This window comes from Antennarius striatus, chromosome 6, assembly GCF_040054535.1.
Source record: "Antennarius striatus isolate MH-2024 chromosome 6, ASM4005453v1, whole genome shotgun sequence".
In the NCBI taxonomy this organism is placed as follows: Eukaryota; Metazoa; Chordata; class Actinopteri; order Lophiiformes; family Antennariidae; genus Antennarius; species Antennarius striatus.
Genome location: NC_090781.1, coordinates 3985738 through 4005418, shown reverse-complemented (window position 1 = coordinate 4005418; position 19681 = coordinate 3985738). Strand labels below are relative to the sequence as shown.

The following is a 19681-nucleotide window of genomic DNA, read 5'->3' as shown; positions in this document are numbered from 1 at the left end:
CCAGGTGCTAGGTGCACGTCGGGTTAGCAGCAGCGTCTAGCACTGGTGTCTTACTGCAGGGGCACTGCGCCTCTTTAGTAACAGAAGTCTACTTTATGAGTAGGAGGCAGAGAGGAACCCTGTAGACCTTCAAGGTCTTTGGTAAAGTTAGAGCCAACAGTTCCTCTTAAAAAGTAAAACCCTGATACAGTTTGAGTCGGTAACACATGCCTAATACAATAGTCATATGTCATTCATTCATTCATTGCGGGTCACAGGGAGCTGGAGCCTATCCCAGCTCACTGAGGCCATGAGGTGGGGCAAACTCCGAACGCGACGCCAGTGCACCGCAGAGCTATGCAGAGACATACAAACACACACACACACACACACACACACACACACACACACATTCACTCCTACCGGCAAATTTTGAACGGCCGATTAATTTTTAAAATTTTTTTAAATTTTATATACTGATTATAATCCCTGCAGGGAAACTGTAGTTAGTTCAAATCATGCATATATATGTGTGTACAGGCCCTGAACACACACACACACACACACACACAAGGGGGCCTGTACGCAAATGAGCAACTGCCTTGCTCAAGGGCGCCTCGGCAGTGCTCCGGAGGGGAGCTGAAACCTCCCACCGTCAGCTCATCCGCGGGTGTTACTTTTTTGGGCGGGAGCGGGAATCGAACCGCCGATCTTTGAAACATTGGACGAGCCGCTCTACCGCCGAGCCACTGAATTCACCTGAAGCACATGTTTCTGGAGGTGGGAGGAAGCCGGAGAACCCGGAGAGAACCATAAGCCATAAAATAAATCTTTGATATGCTGAACTGCTGTGTGACTTTACTCATTTGTTGACCTAATTTGACTTTTCCTAACCATGCGTTGTCCTGTGGTTATATTAAAAGTCTGAGATCAAGGACTATGATTTGCAACTGATGAGCAGTCATGGAATAAGTCAATAGTTCACACTGTATTCTGGCAAAACACCATTTTATGGCTTATATATGTTGCAATGTGCGTAGCTTTTTCCAAATATGTCATATTTTTCAAAATGTGCTTGGTTTCCAGCAGCATTCTTTTGATAGAATGAGACTACTGAACAGCCAAGCCCATGAAATAGATCAGGGCACCTCAGTGAACTCAAAAGTCTCTTTAAAAAAAACAAAACAAGGAAACCCCTTCCCAACGGTTCTAGCCGTTACACCGTTTATTTTATTTTCATATGAGATTAGGATGGAACATGGGAAGGAGCCACCAGAAAAAGACCGCTTCTAATTTTCCAAAACATAATGAACAGGTTATAACGTTGTTTGGCCTTCTGTTTTCAGTCTAATGTAATTTCTGCTCTGTGTGACTGCTGAGGGAGGAGGAGAACTCATACATACAAGAGCCTGAACCATCATTCCAACAGTAAAGCTCCTCTGATCCCACTCAGAATCAACTTCCACCCAATAGTCGATATTAGGTCATCTGAACTAAATGGCTCTCCTGTAACTCTTGCTGGAGGGTGGGGTCTCAGCACTCGAGGGACCCTTGGGTAATCCGCTCCATGTGTTATCAGGGCTATAAGACGATTGCCTGCTTCCTTATCTTTCTACACACAGAGCGAGCTGAGATGCTATCAGCAATGCTTACAGAAATTAAACGATGGCTAAACACAAGTAAAGCACCAAAACAGCTCAGAGTGTAATACAGCAAAGGAAAATATTTACAGTGCTGTATCGCAGAGAAGGGCTGTGGTGAATTTCAACACGCAGGTTTCCAGATATTGTATGCGTCTAACATTACAATAACATTAATCAGTACTCTGGCACCATTGTTTGACTGCAGTTGATGGCTATTTGCACTCTGCCAATCATCACTCTCCAGTACAGGAGAGGGAGTGGAGAAATGTCCATGTGGTCCCACCCCAGTCAGGTCGGGCCGGTACGAACCAACCCAAATGAAAACAGATTGATAAGAAAAGCTCAGCTGTTTGTTTTTTGGTTTTTTCTTCTATGAGGGCATCTAGATTTCCCAGTCCTTCTGAACATAATTCACTCTGTGCTTCAAATGACGATATCTGCTTTTAACAACATCAGTTTCCTTCCTTTCAAGACATTTAAACGTGTGTAATGTAGAGGAGTCCGCTTCAGTGTTAATATACATATAATTTAAACTAAGACTGAGGAAAAAGAGGCTTCTGACATTCACTTGAATATATCTAACATGACATTTTTTAAACTATTTTTTATGAGCAGTTATAATAATTAACTTTACCATCTTTGATGAAATATATCAAATGTTCCAACTTACCAGGTTTAAGGCCTTTTCCAGCTTTTCCTGCAGAGAGAAAATAGGTTTTAAAGAACGTATTTGTCAGTTTTTGCTTTTGTTCTATCATTGTGAAAGCATTTGGAAATTAACAACAACATTTTCAACTCTTCTTAAACCATTCTTGCATCATACCTGCTCCGACTCCTCCAATGCCTGTGCCACCGGGACCAACACCTCCTGGTACCAGACCCCCAGGACCAACACCTCCTGGTACCAGACCCCCAGGACCAACACCTCCTGGTACCAGACCCCCAGGACCAACACCGCCTGGCACCAGACCCCCAGGACGAACACCTCCTGGCACCAAACCCCCCGGACCGACACCTCCTGGTACCAGACCCCCAGGACCAACACCTCCTGGCACCAGACCCCCGGGCCGAACACCTCCTGGCACCAGACCCCCAGGACCAACACCTCCTGGCACCAGACCCCCAGGACCAACACCTCCTGGTACCAGACCCCCAGGACCAACACCTCCTGGCACCAGACCCCCAGGACCAACACCTCCTGGCACCAGACCCCCGGGACCTACACCCCAGCCTCCACCTCCATAACCGCCTGTTGACAGACAGATCACACTGTGTTGTAAACATGCATTATTATTATTATCATCTGCTGGCGGTGCTCATGTGATGATGTCATCTCATTATGAACTCTGAGGCTCCACTAGAGAAATGGGTAACAGGCCACAAGTTTCCAAACCTCATAATTACTTCCAATTGACTGACTTGATTGGCCACAAGTGCAGCAACATCCCTTGGACATAATCAGTGGTGTGTCACGGGGGCCAGAAAAGCCTTCATTGCTGGCCAGGAGAAAATTATAATTTCATAATTTAATATGTGTTTTCACTAATATGATTTACATTTCTGAAAGTTTGTTCCAGGCATTCATTATCGTTGTCTCTACTCAGCTGGAGTCTTCTGTGCTTACAATTTTTATCCAATCAGATTTTTCACCTTTACAGAAAGAAACTGGGATAAAGCATTCAGTGTTCCTGCTTTGTAATTAAAGAAATCAGAATTTATCTTGTATGTTTGTACTTGTTGGTATTTTTTTTTGTCCCTTTCATTTAACCTTTATGTTGATGTAGAAAAACAATAAATGATGTGATAATGTGATGACAAACTGTCTGCACAGCCAAAACATCCCTGAGCAGTATTACCTATTTAATATTTATTATGATTGCTGCAAATAGAGAGCTTGTTCTCTCTCTCTTTTTTTTTTTAGATAGCCAACAATATATGGAAGCATTTCTGTGTATTAAAGCAAACATTTCACCTGTTATCCATTGCAGGTGGTTTTTACCACCTGCAATACATATTTGAGGGGAAATAATCAACTCACCCGCAGCTTTAGCTGGTTTATAGCCCAGAGGGACTCCTCCAGCAGCCCCTAGTAAGACAGACATCACACACAACCCTGACTTCTGACACGCTTAAATGCTGAGATTTGAGAATGGACAGATATTTGACACAGATATACTGTATATTAACATTCAAGGGGGTGTATACTTGTAGTAATTTAAATTTTTTATCGTAACACAGGACATTGAACGGTTCAAAATCTGCTTTTATTGGAGTCAAGTACTTCAAAATGAAGGAAAAAAACATGGAACTTACAACAGTAGAGACAAATCTTTTTATGTAGCAGTTTTATTATCTGTGTATATTTGTTTATTAGGAAATAAACAGTTTGATCATGGAATAAATGATTTCCATTTAAATTCTTTTGAAATCAGAGATAATGTGACAGGATTCAGTATTTATAGAGAACTGTTTACAAACTTGCCTTCATGGAAGTAATTTTTAATGTGGTGTAGCATCTCATGAAGGAACTACAGATAATTTGTTCACCATTTGACACATTGGTTTCATCTGAAGCAACAAACAAAGGGAAAGTGAAATGTTTGTACTTGAAGATTTTTTTTAAAAAATTTTTTGTGTGCTTCCAGTTAACAATAAAAGTGATTGCGGACGTGTTTTTTCTTTTGTTTGGTACCTGGAAAGAGTCCTGTTCCCTGTCCAGGGCCTCCTGGCCTGGTGCCACCTGGTCCGATCCCTCCACCAGGTGGTACGTATACACCTGGAACACACAAAAAAGAAAAGAAAAAACAGGAAGTCATCCTCCATCACCAACACACGACACACTCAAGCTAAAAGTGTGTCCAGTTCTCAGCCATCGGTGTTTTTTAATTGCATCACTTGTGACAGCATTTCCAAACAGTGACGCCATTTATTTGATAAACATTCTCAAACACTTTCATCATCTGTGACCCATGCAGCGAGACTCAAACACGTCCTTGGCATTCACATCAGCTATTGGTTCATAGCGGTGATGGGGCGGACGCAGAAACATGAACATGCTGGCTGCAGAGCCATAGTGAAAGCAACAATCACCCCCCCCCCAGCCTCCTTTATGGCCTGATTCCTGGCTGCCGCCCAGACTAATTCCTGGGATGGTCATTGTGGATCCCAGACATGTGCAAGGAACAGCAACAGACATTAAAGAAGGGGAAAGGGGAAAATCCTACAGTTGTTCTGGGATGTCTAACATCTAAACCCAATGGGACCGGTGAGCTGGGTCCAAAGTCTCAGAGTCTGTCTGTCTGTCTGTCTGTCTGTCTGTCTGTCTGTCTGTCTGTCTGTCTGTCTGTCTGTCTGTCTGTCTGTCTGTCTGTCTGTCTGTCTGTCTGTCTGTATGTATGTATGTCTGTCTGTATGTATGTTAGCTAGTTAGGTAGTTATTAGTTGGTTGGTTGCTTAGTTATTTGAATGAAGTCATCTGGTTTACATCATTTAAGACACAACACTGAAGAGGATGAAGCTACACAACCACAGTAATGACATTTAATGGGTCTTGCATGTGCGGGGTGGGGTGGGTGGGGGGGCAACTCATTTAAAACATATGTTCAATCGCTCATTAATGAATATTGTGAAAGGTGTCTTTTTGGGGTTCTGTCCTGTGACCTTTGCCATTAGAGGCAGTATATTACAAGGTATTTTAATGTCAAATCTACTCGACAATTCGCGACACATTACGATGATATATCGATGCAGTTTATTAAATATACCAGCATAAAACTCTGTAAAACGGAAGGAGCGTTTGTTCTTTTTCATTCTAAAGCTATGACTTTCAGTATGTAACGGGCTTGTCCCACAGTAACATCCAGAGTTTTGTCTGCATGAGGTTAAGACAATGACCAATCAGTAATAATCAATGGTGGAAAGAGAGGAGTGCACACAGAATAAAGTCACTGTTCAGATATAAAATATACAGCATGGCTGAGTGGAAAAATATACGGACATTTTGTAAAATCTTTAGAACATAACCAAAGTCTCCACTGCAGTCCTGATGTCTCTCAGTTGTTGGAGCTGAGCTGAGAAGGATTCTTCAAAACTGCACTGGAAAACTGTGGAGTTAGATTTATTTGTCTGTTTTTATTTAAGAGAAAAAAAAATGTTTTCTCTAACTAGAAAGCAGCAGGGGTTGTGGTGCAATGAAGGCAAATTTGTTTAATTCAGCGGTGATGCAAATGGGAACAGTTATTGTGGTAGATGTGGCTTTGGACACAAACTGACTATCAATAAAAAAAAAAGGGGCACATCAGAGGAACCATGTCTTTTTGCCAATCATGACTAAGATGATCTGTGGAATGAGTGATGGTAAAGCTGAGCTCATTTTCTTTTGATTTGAGCCTTACAGCACTGAAAGCTGAATGAAGTTAACTTGAAATTTTATCAGGCTAAAATAAAGAGGAGGTCTAGTGGCATTTGTTATGCATTTGATGGTCAAAAGTCTCAGTCAATATGTTTGTGAACATACGCCAGTGTGCGTGTTAGTCTGCCCGTGCTTTTTGCACCAATGGAGAAATCTCAGGTGCCACACAACCGACTGCAATGATCGCTCTCCTTTCTGCTCCTTCATCTCACAAAAGGAGGATTTCCTGTCTCACCACTGTAAGTATGGGAAGAGGGAGTGTGTGCGTTTGCACCAGAATCCCACCATGCTACTGCACAAATTAACAGAGTGCATTAGGTTCATTGGGACCGTGCCCCCCCCCCCCCCCCCATTATGGCACATATTGCCCTCTGCCAAGGGGATGTGACCAATGTGATAAAAATGTGACCATTTCCTCTTGATTTTCCTAATTATCATCAGTAGCAGCAGCACAGGCTTACATTCCTGGTGAACTCAGCCAGATCATGGGAATGTGCTGGAATGTGTGCAAAATACATGACTGACTTGTGGAACACTAGGGATTAGATGAGGCAGAATTTATTTCACCGTTGAATCCAGTTGAGAGTTAACCGTGAGTGTTTGTGATATGATGGATGTTGATGAATAAAAAAAAAAAGAAAAAAGGAAAGAACTTAAAAAATAAAAAATGATGATCATGAATCGACTAGTATTAGTGATCTGATCCTAACAAAACAAAAGCTCACAAAATTACAGATAAGAAGTTAATGTCTGTCCAATCCAGGCACTGAATGGATGCCTGAGTTACGGTTTGAGGAGGACAGAGTTGCTCTACGTGTAATTAGAGGTTAATGATGTTCAAGGACTCCTGACAGTGATTTGAAATGATCATTGCTTCAATTTGGACTTGAATACCATCCAATAGCAACACTTACAATACATTTGACTGGGTGTTATTATACTAGGAGGGGAGCCATTCATTCGCAAAAAGGAAGTAAGTCAACCAGATATGAAAGGTGCATCCTGAGGTGAGCCACTAACCTTCCAATATTTTTATTTCAGAGTATAAACTAGAAAACTTTACTTAACTTAAATTAACTTTATTGATCTCCGTAGGGAAATTATTGGCACTCTCTGAGCGTTAGATCGGGTCACCTCGAATACGTTACACAAATATCCTCCATCTTTTGTGGTACAACTCTACTAGATTTTCTTCTAGACATAGAAGTTGCTGCCCCCGTCTAGTTTTAGTAGCTAGATTTCTTATAATTTATTTTTGTATCATAAGATGTTATTATAATATTGGAATGTTACCGAATGATCCAAAATTTACTAGTAACCTGCAGATAAGGAATATTCAGGGGTTTCACATAATGCGTGCTGGACAGCTTTTTAACCCTTATGATGTATTGCACTACATCATAAGGGTTATCACCCAGGAGTCTCATCATCACATCATGCCACTTATTATCTGGATGGTTATATTTAAGGTCAAAAAGATGATCCACTCCTCCATAACAAGAAATTATTTTCATCAGAAGTCAAAAATCTATGAAAACTTCACATTTTCACTAAAACTGAAAAAAGTGGCACGATGCTAAGAAATGACATCATGATCAACAGAAATCTGTTTCCAGAGGACTCAAATTTATATTAACATAACACAGAGGACAGAGTGTAAAAAGCTCAGAGGCTGAGAAAAAAACATGTTTTTATACACAACATATGTGTATGTGAATGTTTTGTTTTCTCAAATTCTGTTGATTTGAATTGTGATAAGATGACGTAGTGGACCAGACACAAGCTAGCAAGTGGAAAGGACCGCATCCAGCGATCTGTGTGTTTAGTTTTGTATCATGTATATTTTTTTAAGTTTCAGCCTGGAAGGTTTGGGATGTGTTCAGATTGAACATGAATTTATTCGAAATTTTCCACATCATCAAAAACAATGATATAGCCCAAAGACGGAAAGGAGAAAAATCATTCCATGTCATTTACAGTCTATGTGGAAACGTATATTCATCATATGTCCAACGCGCTACAGTGTTTTGGCTTGGGTCGAGACATGAGTGTTTCACTGAACAAGTTATGGCTGAATGGAAGAGTGGATGGGAAATTCTAAGTCAGAATTATTTTGCTGTGGTATTATGCCAAAGTCAGTGACAGATTTTTTTTGGGTTTTACATTCCATTGTAAGATTCCACTCACTTACAACAAGCTTGTAAATAAACATGACGTTTTCAAGCCACTGTGCTGTAACTGCAAAACAAGCAAATCTCTGAACCAAATAGTGAGAAGAACCCAAAGAAATTTCCGCTCACAGCGGTGTCTTCAAGAGGTGCTTTTATTTTCTTTATTTAGCCTGTATGCGAAATCTGTATTTAGCGTCCATGAAACCATACGTCTACAACTCGGGACCAAAAATACTTCAAAGTTAGTAAAGTTGAAGGTACACAGCTGGCTCAGAAGTGACAGCAAAATTTGTGTTGTTGTGTGAGGATTGCTCATTCAATTTATTCATATGTTCTGGTCAAAGAGTTCTATAAATGAATACATTTTATGAAATTCTTCCTGTAGCAATTCAAAGTGTATGACCACAATCAGGGTTCTTCCAGCGTTAATGAAAGTATGAAAAAAATTATGGCATCCTCACAAAAAAACACATATTTAAGGTAACAAAAGGATTGATGCTAACCAAGGGTTAGGGTTAGGGTTAGATGCTAATGCTAATGATTCAATTCATTCATTCATTCATTCATTCATTCATTCATTCATCTACCAACCGTCGTAGCGGGATGCAGGGAGCTGGAGCCTATCCCAGCTTAGGTGCGAGGTGGGGGAAACGCCAATGCACAGTGGTGATTCAATTCAATTCAATTCAATTCAATTCAATTCAATTCAATTCAATTCAATTCAATTCAATTCAATTCAGTTCAATTCAGTTCAATTCAAAAAACTTTATTTGCCCTCAAGGGGCAAATGACGGTACACAACCTGTCTAGACAAAAGACAACCAGGAAGTAAAAAAGAGAAAGAAGAACACATTGACATGAACTGGTTGATGCTTAGACAAAAACAAATGGAAGGAGTGAAAACCCATTTGTATTCTTGCCCCTTTTCACCTGCAACACAAATGTAACTTATTGTTTTTCCCTGACAAAAAAAAAAGGACAGACTGCTCATGATTACAATAGCACACATGGAATAGGAAGTCCAGTGGAAAATTTGCACCGATGTTTCTGTCCATCAGTAAAACAAAAACTATGTTTTTACAAACTGACAACAGTCTGATTTGCTCATATTCATCCAAGAAGAATATTGGTTCTCTCCGATGAAAAGCTCTCAAACTTCAACTCAGAGCAGCAGACAGTGAGGAAAACACTGTTCCTGGCATTCTTACGCCTCCTGTTATCAGACTTATGACAGCCGGCCTGCTATCGGTCACCGCTCTACTTTACATTTTCCACAGCATGTTGGAGGGCGGAGAAGCAATGTAAGGCACATTAAAAAGTTAAAAACATTTAAGAGGAAAAACCCCTCCTTCTCTTGAACCCCACAGCCTCTTGTTAGTGACACTTTGCAGCACAATACCAATTAGAGACACAACAGATGGTAATGTTTGGTTGTGATCTTATGAGTCTTTCCCTGTAAACCATTGTCACAAGAGCTTTGAATTCTTATGGAGACGTTTTTGAGTTAAAAACGACGAAAAAAAATTCTGAAGATGGCAAAGGGCTGAAGGAATAAATAGACATTACAACTCCTTTCTGTAAAATAATTTACGTGATCATTTTTTTACAGTGTACCAGAGGCAGTTGTAGGTACAACATTAGGATCACCATAAAGGGATTCACCATTGTTTGTATACATCACGTAGTTACATTCATGGAACTGTTCAACCCATTGAAATATAAAGAAAAAAGAAAGTTTTTGTTCAGAAAAATGAAAATGAAAATGAAAAAAAAGAAAAGAAATCAAATCAACGTTGGTGGTTGATGTGGTTGCTTTTCGTCTGAATTATACAAAAGAACATGACAGATCGAGGCTATGAATAACTTGAATACGAAAATAATGAATCCATCATTTCTGTGGGTCCATTCCAGTCCGCAGTAATTTTATGAACTGTATTCTTTGAATATGGTCTTCAGTTGGTCTAGAAAAGCAAGAACATGCTGTTCCTGTACATTCTCATTCAACGTGGGACAAGAGGATTTTACTTAGAGCAAACCTAAATAATGTTTGTATTCAAAGACTCACTAATGTCGTGTTTTTTGCTATTTTACAAGAGATTGAATATCAGAAGGTACTGGCAGCCCAGCATGAAAGCATTTCTGACAGCAGCCATTCCAGATCGCTTGAGATCCACTCCCATGCTAACAGTCTGGTGAGGACGGCTTTCAGAGTGGCTGGAATGAATCATCTGTCTTAATGTGTTTCTTTGTTGAAGACTTGGCGCTGTTGATTACAGACCAAACATTTCATTGGAAGATGTGCGGACTGACATTTATCCACTGCCAAATGGTAAAAAGCTAGACAAATTATGAACTGATATGTTTCTCGCCGTGATAAGGGATCATATGAAGTGAGTACATGCATATTTAGGAGTGTTCTTTTAATGTAAAGTATGCTGGGAAAAATGCATGAAGGAATTTGCCTTGCATTAAACAATCCATCAACTTTACAAAGTCAAGATTGCCGACAGTAAAAGATTTATGTGTGTAGTCTTGAGGAACTGTACCCTAGACATTTGCAGAGCAGTCTTTTTGAATTATGTGTCTGTTAGAAAAACATCCACCCCAAATTCTAATATGATCCTTGCAACACTCTTAATGGGAGTTACAGTAAAAATGGTGATACGAGAACCAGTTCGCCAAAATGTAATTGCTTCTGACAAAGAGATTTGATGCAGAAAGTGACTTTCCAGCGAGACAATAACATACTTTGATGTAAAAACTGCAAAATGTGGATGGAATTGTCCAATCTTTTAACACATTCCCAAGACATTTCCCAGATTGAGACACAATTGCGTAAGTGTTCTTTTCCCACCGGCGAACCCTTGGTCAGTCGATGCTTGTAACCAAAAGGCTGCATCCCAAATGAGAACTGAATGAGGTCACCTTGTAGGAGATTAGACCAAACCGCTCAACATCAACAAATCAAGACGCCTCAGTGGGTCAGATGTTAAAGAAGCTGAAGAAGAAAAGCATCACTGTGTGTTTCTCAGATGCCACTAAATGACCTATTTCTTTAAATGCAGTTTCAAACTGTTGAACACCGAGATGTCTTTGTCATTTAATCCTATATGTTCTTGTTGGACCGCCGTTGGAGCACGCTCTGCTCTGGGAATCAAGATGATCACTTTGGGGATCTCCTACAACGGTGGGAATCATGCTACATTCATTGCTGCTACTTGTGACAGCTGGGGTTTACCATCCAGTCTGCACTGATTTTATTTAACTTCGCACCGAGCCCAACAAGTACCATTGTTTAATGTATTAAATACCTCTGAAGCCTCACGGCTGGACACAGCCAGTGCCAAATGAGGTAAACTGGGTTCTGGCTGGACTAAAGAAAACATCACGCAACCATTTTAATTCTTTGGAGACCATGAAAGAACAGAGCAACTATTTTTCCTTCTTCATCTCCCACCGGCCTCCGTTTGACAGAAATGTGCTATTAACTGTGTCAATCGTAAAAAGCCGACTAATGACTTTGGCAAAAGTCTACAAGTGAGGTCGTCTGGTGGAATGTAAGAATTCAAGGTAAGGAATGGAGAAAAGGAACATGGCAACATGCTCTTTGGTGGTTTACACTGCGAAAGTAAATAATGATGAACATATCTGTGGCTCATGATCCACTGTCTTTTCCTTTTATTTGGGAAGGGAAGAAAAAAAAGCTTGATTAAGTTTGTAAGTTGAGGGAATTAATTCAAAGACTGTAATCAAATGTAGAGACATGGGTTTAATTAAGACATCAAGTGATGGCGATAGAAAACAGAGGAAGCCGAGCCTTTGTCAACACAAATTAATTCTCATAAGAATAACATCCACTTTGCTGGATCCATGCAACAGATGCTGTATGTTGAATGTAGAGAAAATCTGTCTCATCCATCATACAAGGAAGACGACATGCTACAAATACCAACACAAAGTCATACAGTAACATGACAGAGGGAGCATATTTATTAACAAATTTCTTTCCCAGATGTTTCTTTTCTGACTGTAATTCATTTATACTCGTCAATGGAAAATATTCCAATGGCCCTTCCACTCCATCTTTTTTTTTCCAGGGGGGTATAGTTTGGACGCGTAATGGCAACAAGCGCACTTCTCAGAGAAACATCACACAACTCCTATTAATTGTATCATTTATGAGTTGGGAATTTTTATCTTCCACAAAAAATGGTGGGTTTTTTTTGTTTTTCAGAGTAAAGTGGCGAGCGCACAGCTGGAGCCCGGCTGCTGGGAGAGGGAGCGCTCTAGCTTGGGGCAAATCGTTTTGTCAGTAATGCAAATGAACATGAATTGGTTTGCACAGAGGTGCTAAATGGATGGATCAGGTGTTAACAAGGGTCACGTTTGTATAATAACTGAATTTTAATATGATTTTTGAAGTCGGTGTGCTTGTTTTTTTATTATATATAACATATATAAATATTTGTGTGTTTATTTTATTTAAGACAGAACTGTGTTCAGATATCTCCCAGAGATAATGAGGATTGAGTTTAGTGAATAATTTATTTTCGGAATCTCACATTCTGAGTATCATGTACCTGAAGGGATACTTGGTTACCCACATATAAAGTATAAGGATATCAGGAATAAGGAACATCAGCGATATTTGACTTATTTGACTAAAGTAAATATATATACAAAAATAAAAAAATATGACTCCAACATACACTACCCCAGATGCAGAACTTTTTTTTTTCTGTTTGGGGCTGAATAACTCAGAGAATCTCAGCCAGAACACAAAGTTTCAAATTAAAGCAATGCAGAGAAGGGGAGAAAAGCAAACTCGCAGATTGAATGAGAAAAGGGGGGGTGGGAGACATGTTCACAACTTCTCTCTCTGCCTAAATAAACTGCAGCTGATGCTAAACCCCCTTCAAATCAGCATATTTTATGGATTATGGACAGAAAAGCTCTCCAACTCCAAGAGAAGATGACACTTGAGTACACTGACGCTCAACTTGGGGAGTCCATTGGGGCTGGATTTAAACTTGGTGGTTTTGCTGAGTGAAAAAAGGGAACATCTGGAACATTCTCTTCATGACATGTTACAGGATTAGGTCTACAACCATGTAAACATATGCTCTGTTTGTAGAGATATGTGTATGGATACAACGGAACGGTGTGAGGAAGAGTAAGGATGTGTGCTAACATTGCTCACTGCAACAAAACATACTTGCAAAAAGTAAACAAAGCGTCTCTATTGGCTATATTAGGCTGGATGACTGCTGTTGTCACAAAATTGTCTCCAATTATGAAAGCCTATGGTAAGCTGGGAGCTTAATATGTGCTCGTTGTGCATGTACATCTTGCAAAATGCAGTTTAAATCCAATGTATTGTTAAACACTGCTATGTCATGCAATTTAATTGCAGTTGCAATTGGAAAATTATTCATAGAAATCAGTTATTTATAGGGGATCGCACAAATAGAAAACTGATTATATATTGACTGTGCAATATTATTGTAAAATTATTAATTAAATCATTTAAGAAATTATTAAATCACACAAAAATGACTCTGGACAGAGCTAATCTTAAATAGACAACAACAGATGATGGAAATAGAATATCTACCTTCATGTTTATCACAGCGTCTTCATCAGTAATATCAATTTTTGCTCGAGGAGTCAGAAAGTAGAGCAAGAATGACCAATATTTAATTTATGACTCTATAACATGACATTTTATTTTACTAAGCTACAAAATCAAATATGGAAATGTGTACTTTCTTTTTTTAGTTGTAACTTAGGTTTAAAGTTAATCTAAATTTTTGTACCAAAACATCGTTGCATAAGATGACGAGTTTTTATATTAGATTTTAGACTTGAACTAAAATTAGTGGAATCACCTGATGGACAGACATAAAGTGTGTGATTGATGCAGAAAAGATGATGCTTAGCTCACCTGCAGTGCACACTTACCTCCTTGAAGAGAGGGCTGAATCACCGCTAAGAGGAAGAGTCCACAGACGAGCGACAGAATGTTTCTGTTAGCCATCTCGCTCCAAAATGCACCACCCCTCTCTCGATCAGCTGGTTTTATTCTCTTCTAACAAATAACTGCAAGCCTGAAGTTTTAAAGAGTGGGAGAAAGGACCGAGAAAAAAAAAAAAGGAAAAGATACGGGACTCGATGTAATTAAGAGGGCAAAGGCTCTGGTTCAATGGATCACTACCCTTTTTTTTCCTCCCCGATGTCTGGTGTTGCTGTTTTTATTCTAGTGACTCCTGCCAACAGTTTAGACACTGTTGCCAGTGAGGAAAGAGAGAGACAGAGGAAAGAAACACAGAGAGAGAGAGGGAGAGAGGGAGAGAGGGAGACAGAGAGAGAGACCTCTGGACACTCACCCCCCAGAATCCAGAAGGAATTGGACTATCAGCCAAACATTTGCACGGATACTGAACATACTTATCTACAAGAGTCAAAGAAGAGACAGAGGAAGAACAAACCATCTGTCCAGATAATTACCTGTTCTCCATGGCTCTGACTTTCAGCTGGTTGTCTTTCAACACAAGCAACATTAGTTTTTTTTGCTGTTTTTCTAAAGCAACTGATCCAAAAAACTGAGAGGCAGAGAGTCAAGAACACACCAACTATCAGCAAGTCTCCACAAAGTATCAGAACAAGACATTACAGATTCATTGGCTAGGGGAATATGTTGGAAATAGCAACGCACCGTGTCTGGCAGTCCGGTCACAGGCGTGCTTGTAAAGAAATGAGAGAACGTTCAACATTACTCAGAGATGACGGAGAACGGAGAACCATCCACCTGCCAGTCTGCGCAGCCTTCGAGTCAGTTCATCAGGATAATAATCACTGACGGGCTTGTCTGAACCAGAAAACTTTCAAAAGCCTTCATACTGTGCAGAACTGAGCTGCTAGACTTTTAAAGCAAAGCCAGAAATGATACGATACCTACTTAAGCATCGTTCCATGAATCTCTTGTTTCTGTTACAATTGTTGGATTGATCTCATAGGTCACCTTTATGGCTTTTCATGATGTGATCGTTGAATAGATTTCAACTCTGTGTGAACCCTTGCTTAGTTTGACATCCTCAGTTATGTCTTCCTGTTTCCAAACTCCAACTCCAGTGTATTTTCTGATGTTTTGGCCCTGAGGACAATCTTCCTGAGGAGACAAGGTCGGTGTCATCCTTTAAATGAAATCAAATTTTGTTATCTGATAGCATTCCCTGGCGTTACCTGACCTCCTTTTGTGCAGTAGTTATTACCTGTGTTTATGATCCTAAACCCATATAAACAGGGAGGGTCGCATCAGGAAAAGCATCAAAAATAAAACCTGTGCCGGATCTACAACGTGGATGGAGAAACTTCTTGTGGCAAACTCTAAAAGGGGGCACTCAAAAGATAAACAAACTTTTGTAAATTTAAAGTCACTCTGTGAATTCATTTGTAAATGGTTATAGCTGCTGTATAAACATGTTACAGAGACTGAAGTGTAGCCACATATCGCTTGAAGGAGTTATCAATTCAGTTTTTACTTGCGTGAAAACCGAAAAATCAATGTCTTTCAGTGTAAATAATTGTGGCAGCATGAGTACTTTGACAAAAGCCTCATAATACACGTGTGAATAAAAACATCAGTATACAAGCAGCTGCTACAAAAAGCTTCAACATACCATTATATTCATTATATTAAGAATTAAATATATATAAAAAAAATATATATATATGTATACATATATACTATATATATATATATATATATATATATATATATATATATATATATATATATATATATATATATATATATATATATATATATATATATATATATATTTCCACTGGAGATCTATTGCTAACATGACACACTGTCTCCTGTGTGAGGATTGAGGTTAGTTTTACACGTCTACCTATTACTTATGAAACAACAATATATACCAACAAGGCTGTCATTGTCGATCTTTTCGGTCAACCCTGGGACACATTTTTGGGATTTCAAGCAGTAGAGTTTGAGCCGAGGTACTTTTTACTGGCAAGACCTGCAGCCAAAGCCATTACTCTCTCAGACACATGCTTGACAGACTGGGCTGTTGCATACTTACGGTTTTTGCTTTCCAAGAAATACAGTCTCCTTCATAGTAGTGATGTTCCCTATTAGTGTTCAAATTGCCTCATGCTGATTTTTAAGTTAGGTTGGGTGCGTCCGCTGTCCACAGTTGCTCAGTAAATTCAAAACTTTATTCAGATTTCACTTGAATTTATGAAACAGCCACAAACAATCGCAGCAGATTTTTCAATATTTAAAAACTACGTCAAAATGTTAATAGTAATTGGTATAAAGTGTCTGCAAACATCCAGTTTTACAAACATATATTTCAAAAAGCATATTGGTAAATGAATAGATTCACAATTACATTTCAAAGAAATTATTTTCCATTGTATCCTAATGGGCGGCTCACCTGTGGGGTCATGATGAATCAAATTCTGTCAAATTCTCAGTCTTGCCGAGATAATTAAATTTTATACACTTAGTAGTAGAGGAAGACCAAAGAGGAGGTTTATGGATGTAGTGAAAGAGGACATGAAGGTAGTTGGTGTGAGAGAAGAGGATGCAGAAGACAGGGTTAGATGGAGGCAATTGATTCGCTGTGGTGACCCCTGAAGGGAAAAGCCAGAAGGAAAAGAAGAAGAAGACACTTGATACTTCGAGAAAATCAGCATCAATTCATTAGACAGACAAACAGCAGGATTTGTAAGCATGTGTGTGAGAGAGAATGTTGTGTAACAGGCCTCGAAGCGTCTGTCTGTGATACAGCAGTGTGTGAAATGACATTGAGCTCTCTAGTAGCTCATGTGGTTTCCCCTCACCATGCCACTGCATGTTTTAGACATTTTCTTCTTCCAGCACACATGATCCTAATAAGCAGCTCATCATCAACCTCTGCTGAAGCCTGATAACAACCAGTTTATTTGAATGAGGTGTGTCGCAGCTGGGAAACATCTAACACAGAGGCTAACTGGCCTCCAGGATCCAGACTAAGACTGTGTGAGATACACATGATTTCAAGTTTTAACAAACTACTTAATCATAGAACTGATGGAAAAAGTTGTGATTTCTAGAACCAGGCCTCAGCGTTTCTCACGTCCCCCCAAGTTTTTTTTGTCTTCCTAGTTTCCTCTTCTTCTGTTCTTCTGGAAGTGCCCTCAATTATTTAGATTGAATAAATATTTTAATTCACCTTTTCCTATTTCAGGTCACAGTTCATATCCTGTTGTAATAGAATGACACCCCCACCCCCACCCCCACCCCTCAACGCCAATCATAGCCACTGGGAACTCATAACTGCTGATAATATTCCTGAACAATTCATGAAGGAATGATAATTTCAAGTGAAACATCTGTTTTTCTCAGTGAACCCATCAGACACATGACAGAACCACACCGAATGAGTCCAGAAATCTATTACAGGCAGTGGTAAGGAAACATTTAAAAGTGCTCTTAGCTCTTATGATTACAGTAAATCATTAGTTGCAATCCAAACATCAGGAGGACACTGACCTAATGCTGCTATCCTGCATGGTAATATTTTTTTTCCATGTTTAAGACCAACAGCCACAGCTGACATGATATGTTTGAGAAGCAGAAGTATATATCTGGATGAGAGCGGTGTTTTTCTCCGTTTATTTGTGAGTCTAAATGTCTATTTTAGCTCATGTCTGGTTCTATTCGTTTGGGCTGAGCTGTATAATGTTTTTGCCAAAAAGGCTGAGATGAAACATAGATTTGGCGGCAAAGGATGACAGGTCATACAGTACTCACTGTTATAAACTGTGAGTTCTTCATAACAGCCATGTTGCTGTGAGCAGGAGTAGCATATTCATGGTTAACTAGCACATCTTTGGTCACTAAAAACAATCTCTTTTCACTTTTTTATGTCAATTTCCTCCCTTATTACAGTGCAGCTTTTGTTTTAAATTAATGAAAGTGTAATTTCCATCAGTATAACAGATTTATTGTTCCTTCAGCATTGCACAAACAGGGACCAAGGCTAACAGATCAATGACGGAGGTGTGGAAATGTGTTTAAAAGCTAATAAAATTATTTTTTTTCCTTTCAATAATTTGGGGCGATTGACCAATCGTTGCCATTGCTAATCTAATAAAATCAAAATTACATGATTAATGCACTTAAATTAGAGTTTGCATGCTCTCGCACTATGTTTCTGAACACTCTGCAACATGCAGACGTCCTTAGTTCTCTCTTGGAGGCAAACGGGGATTACAAAGAACCCTTGTTGAAATTGCTCTGTATCTGCAGGCCCTGTTGGCAGAGCATCCCGATGTAATTCACTACAACCCTCCAAGTATGTTTGGCTTCGGTAGAAGGGAAATTAAGTCTCCAAAGACAACTTTTGAGGTCATTGCCAGAAACCATATCAACTCACTGAGGTAGGAGTTAAATTCCTATGCACTGGCATATTTAATTCTTAGCAGACATGCTAATTAGTTCTCCGCTGTAAAAGGTACTCGCATAGTTCCTAAAGTCCAGCTACTGACATAAGGTCAGCCTCACAACCTAAATACGTTTACAGTCAGAGATGGAGGCCTGAGTTTCACAAGTTCACAAATTGCAGTTGCAAATTCAAAGATAATAATTGATCAACTTTTGACATGGTTAGCATGGATTGATACATTTTTATAGAGAGTGAAAAGCTATGTTGAGATTTTGAAAGAACTGAGTGATTTGTGGTGTGTAAAACTGGCAACATGCACGGATTCAGCCACTTATCATCGACAGAGCTGGTCCAAAAAAAATACTCCTATTTGGATTCAAGGATTATGCCGTCCATTACATTAGTAAAAAGAGAACTTGAATCATTGCTGCGATCACAGAATTATGTTATGTAGAAAATAAAATTACCATTAGTACCACACAGCATTAGTTTGAACTGCAAAGACAAACGTAGACAAATTTGTGAGAGTTGTCACAAGCCTTCATCCTCTGCATGCAATCTGACTCGCTTCCATTGCAAGGCAATGACTCAAGAATACCAAGCTTGTATTGTATTACAATCACATTTAAATAAAGCATTAGCATTCATTCGTTCATTCATTCATTCATTTGCATTTGACAAATTGAAGCAGGCCATTGCAATATAGACAAAATGTACAATAAATGCCATTTTTGCCTTGTGACATGAACATGCTACAGTGAATGAATGAATGAATGAATGAATGAATGAATGAATGAAACCTCACACAGAACCACAACATTGAGCTAGAACATCTGATTCTAGGTTGCTTAGATCTTTCATGCTATATCATAGTTTTTGTCCATATATTTTCATATAGATTACACAACACTGGATGTCAAACAAGCTTCATTTTTATTCCACATAAAAGAAGCTAATATCCTACATTGGTCTCTTAATCCCACAATAATTGTGACTTAATAAACTTGAAATGTAACA

General features: G+C 39.2%; 1 protein-coding gene across 4 annotated transcripts in view; it reads right to left on the bottom strand.

Annotated features, from left to right (window-relative positions):
- LOC137597021 (elastin-like) overlaps positions 1-14854 on the bottom strand; it is a 40099-nt gene extending 25245 nt beyond the window's left edge. The window contains exons 1-6 of one of the 4 annotated variants that reach the window (XM_068317898.1): positions 14712-14854; positions 14166-14311; positions 4315-4398; positions 3661-3708; positions 2446-2871; positions 2293-2319 (exon numbers count right to left, since the gene is read on the bottom strand). In XM_068317898.1, coding sequence (XP_068173999.1) covers positions 2293-2319; positions 2446-2871; positions 3661-3708; positions 4315-4398; positions 14166-14241 — 661 coding nt within the window. In that variant the 5' untranslated portion in view covers positions 14242-14311; positions 14712-14854. Of the gene's footprint in view, positions 1-2292; positions 2320-2445; positions 2872-3660; positions 3709-4314; positions 4399-14165; positions 14494-14711 lie in introns of those variants that run through there. The other 3 variants (XM_068317900.1, XM_068317901.1, XM_068317899.1) reach the window with 3 other exon arrangements.
- Positions 14855-19681: the final 4827 nt, after the last annotated feature.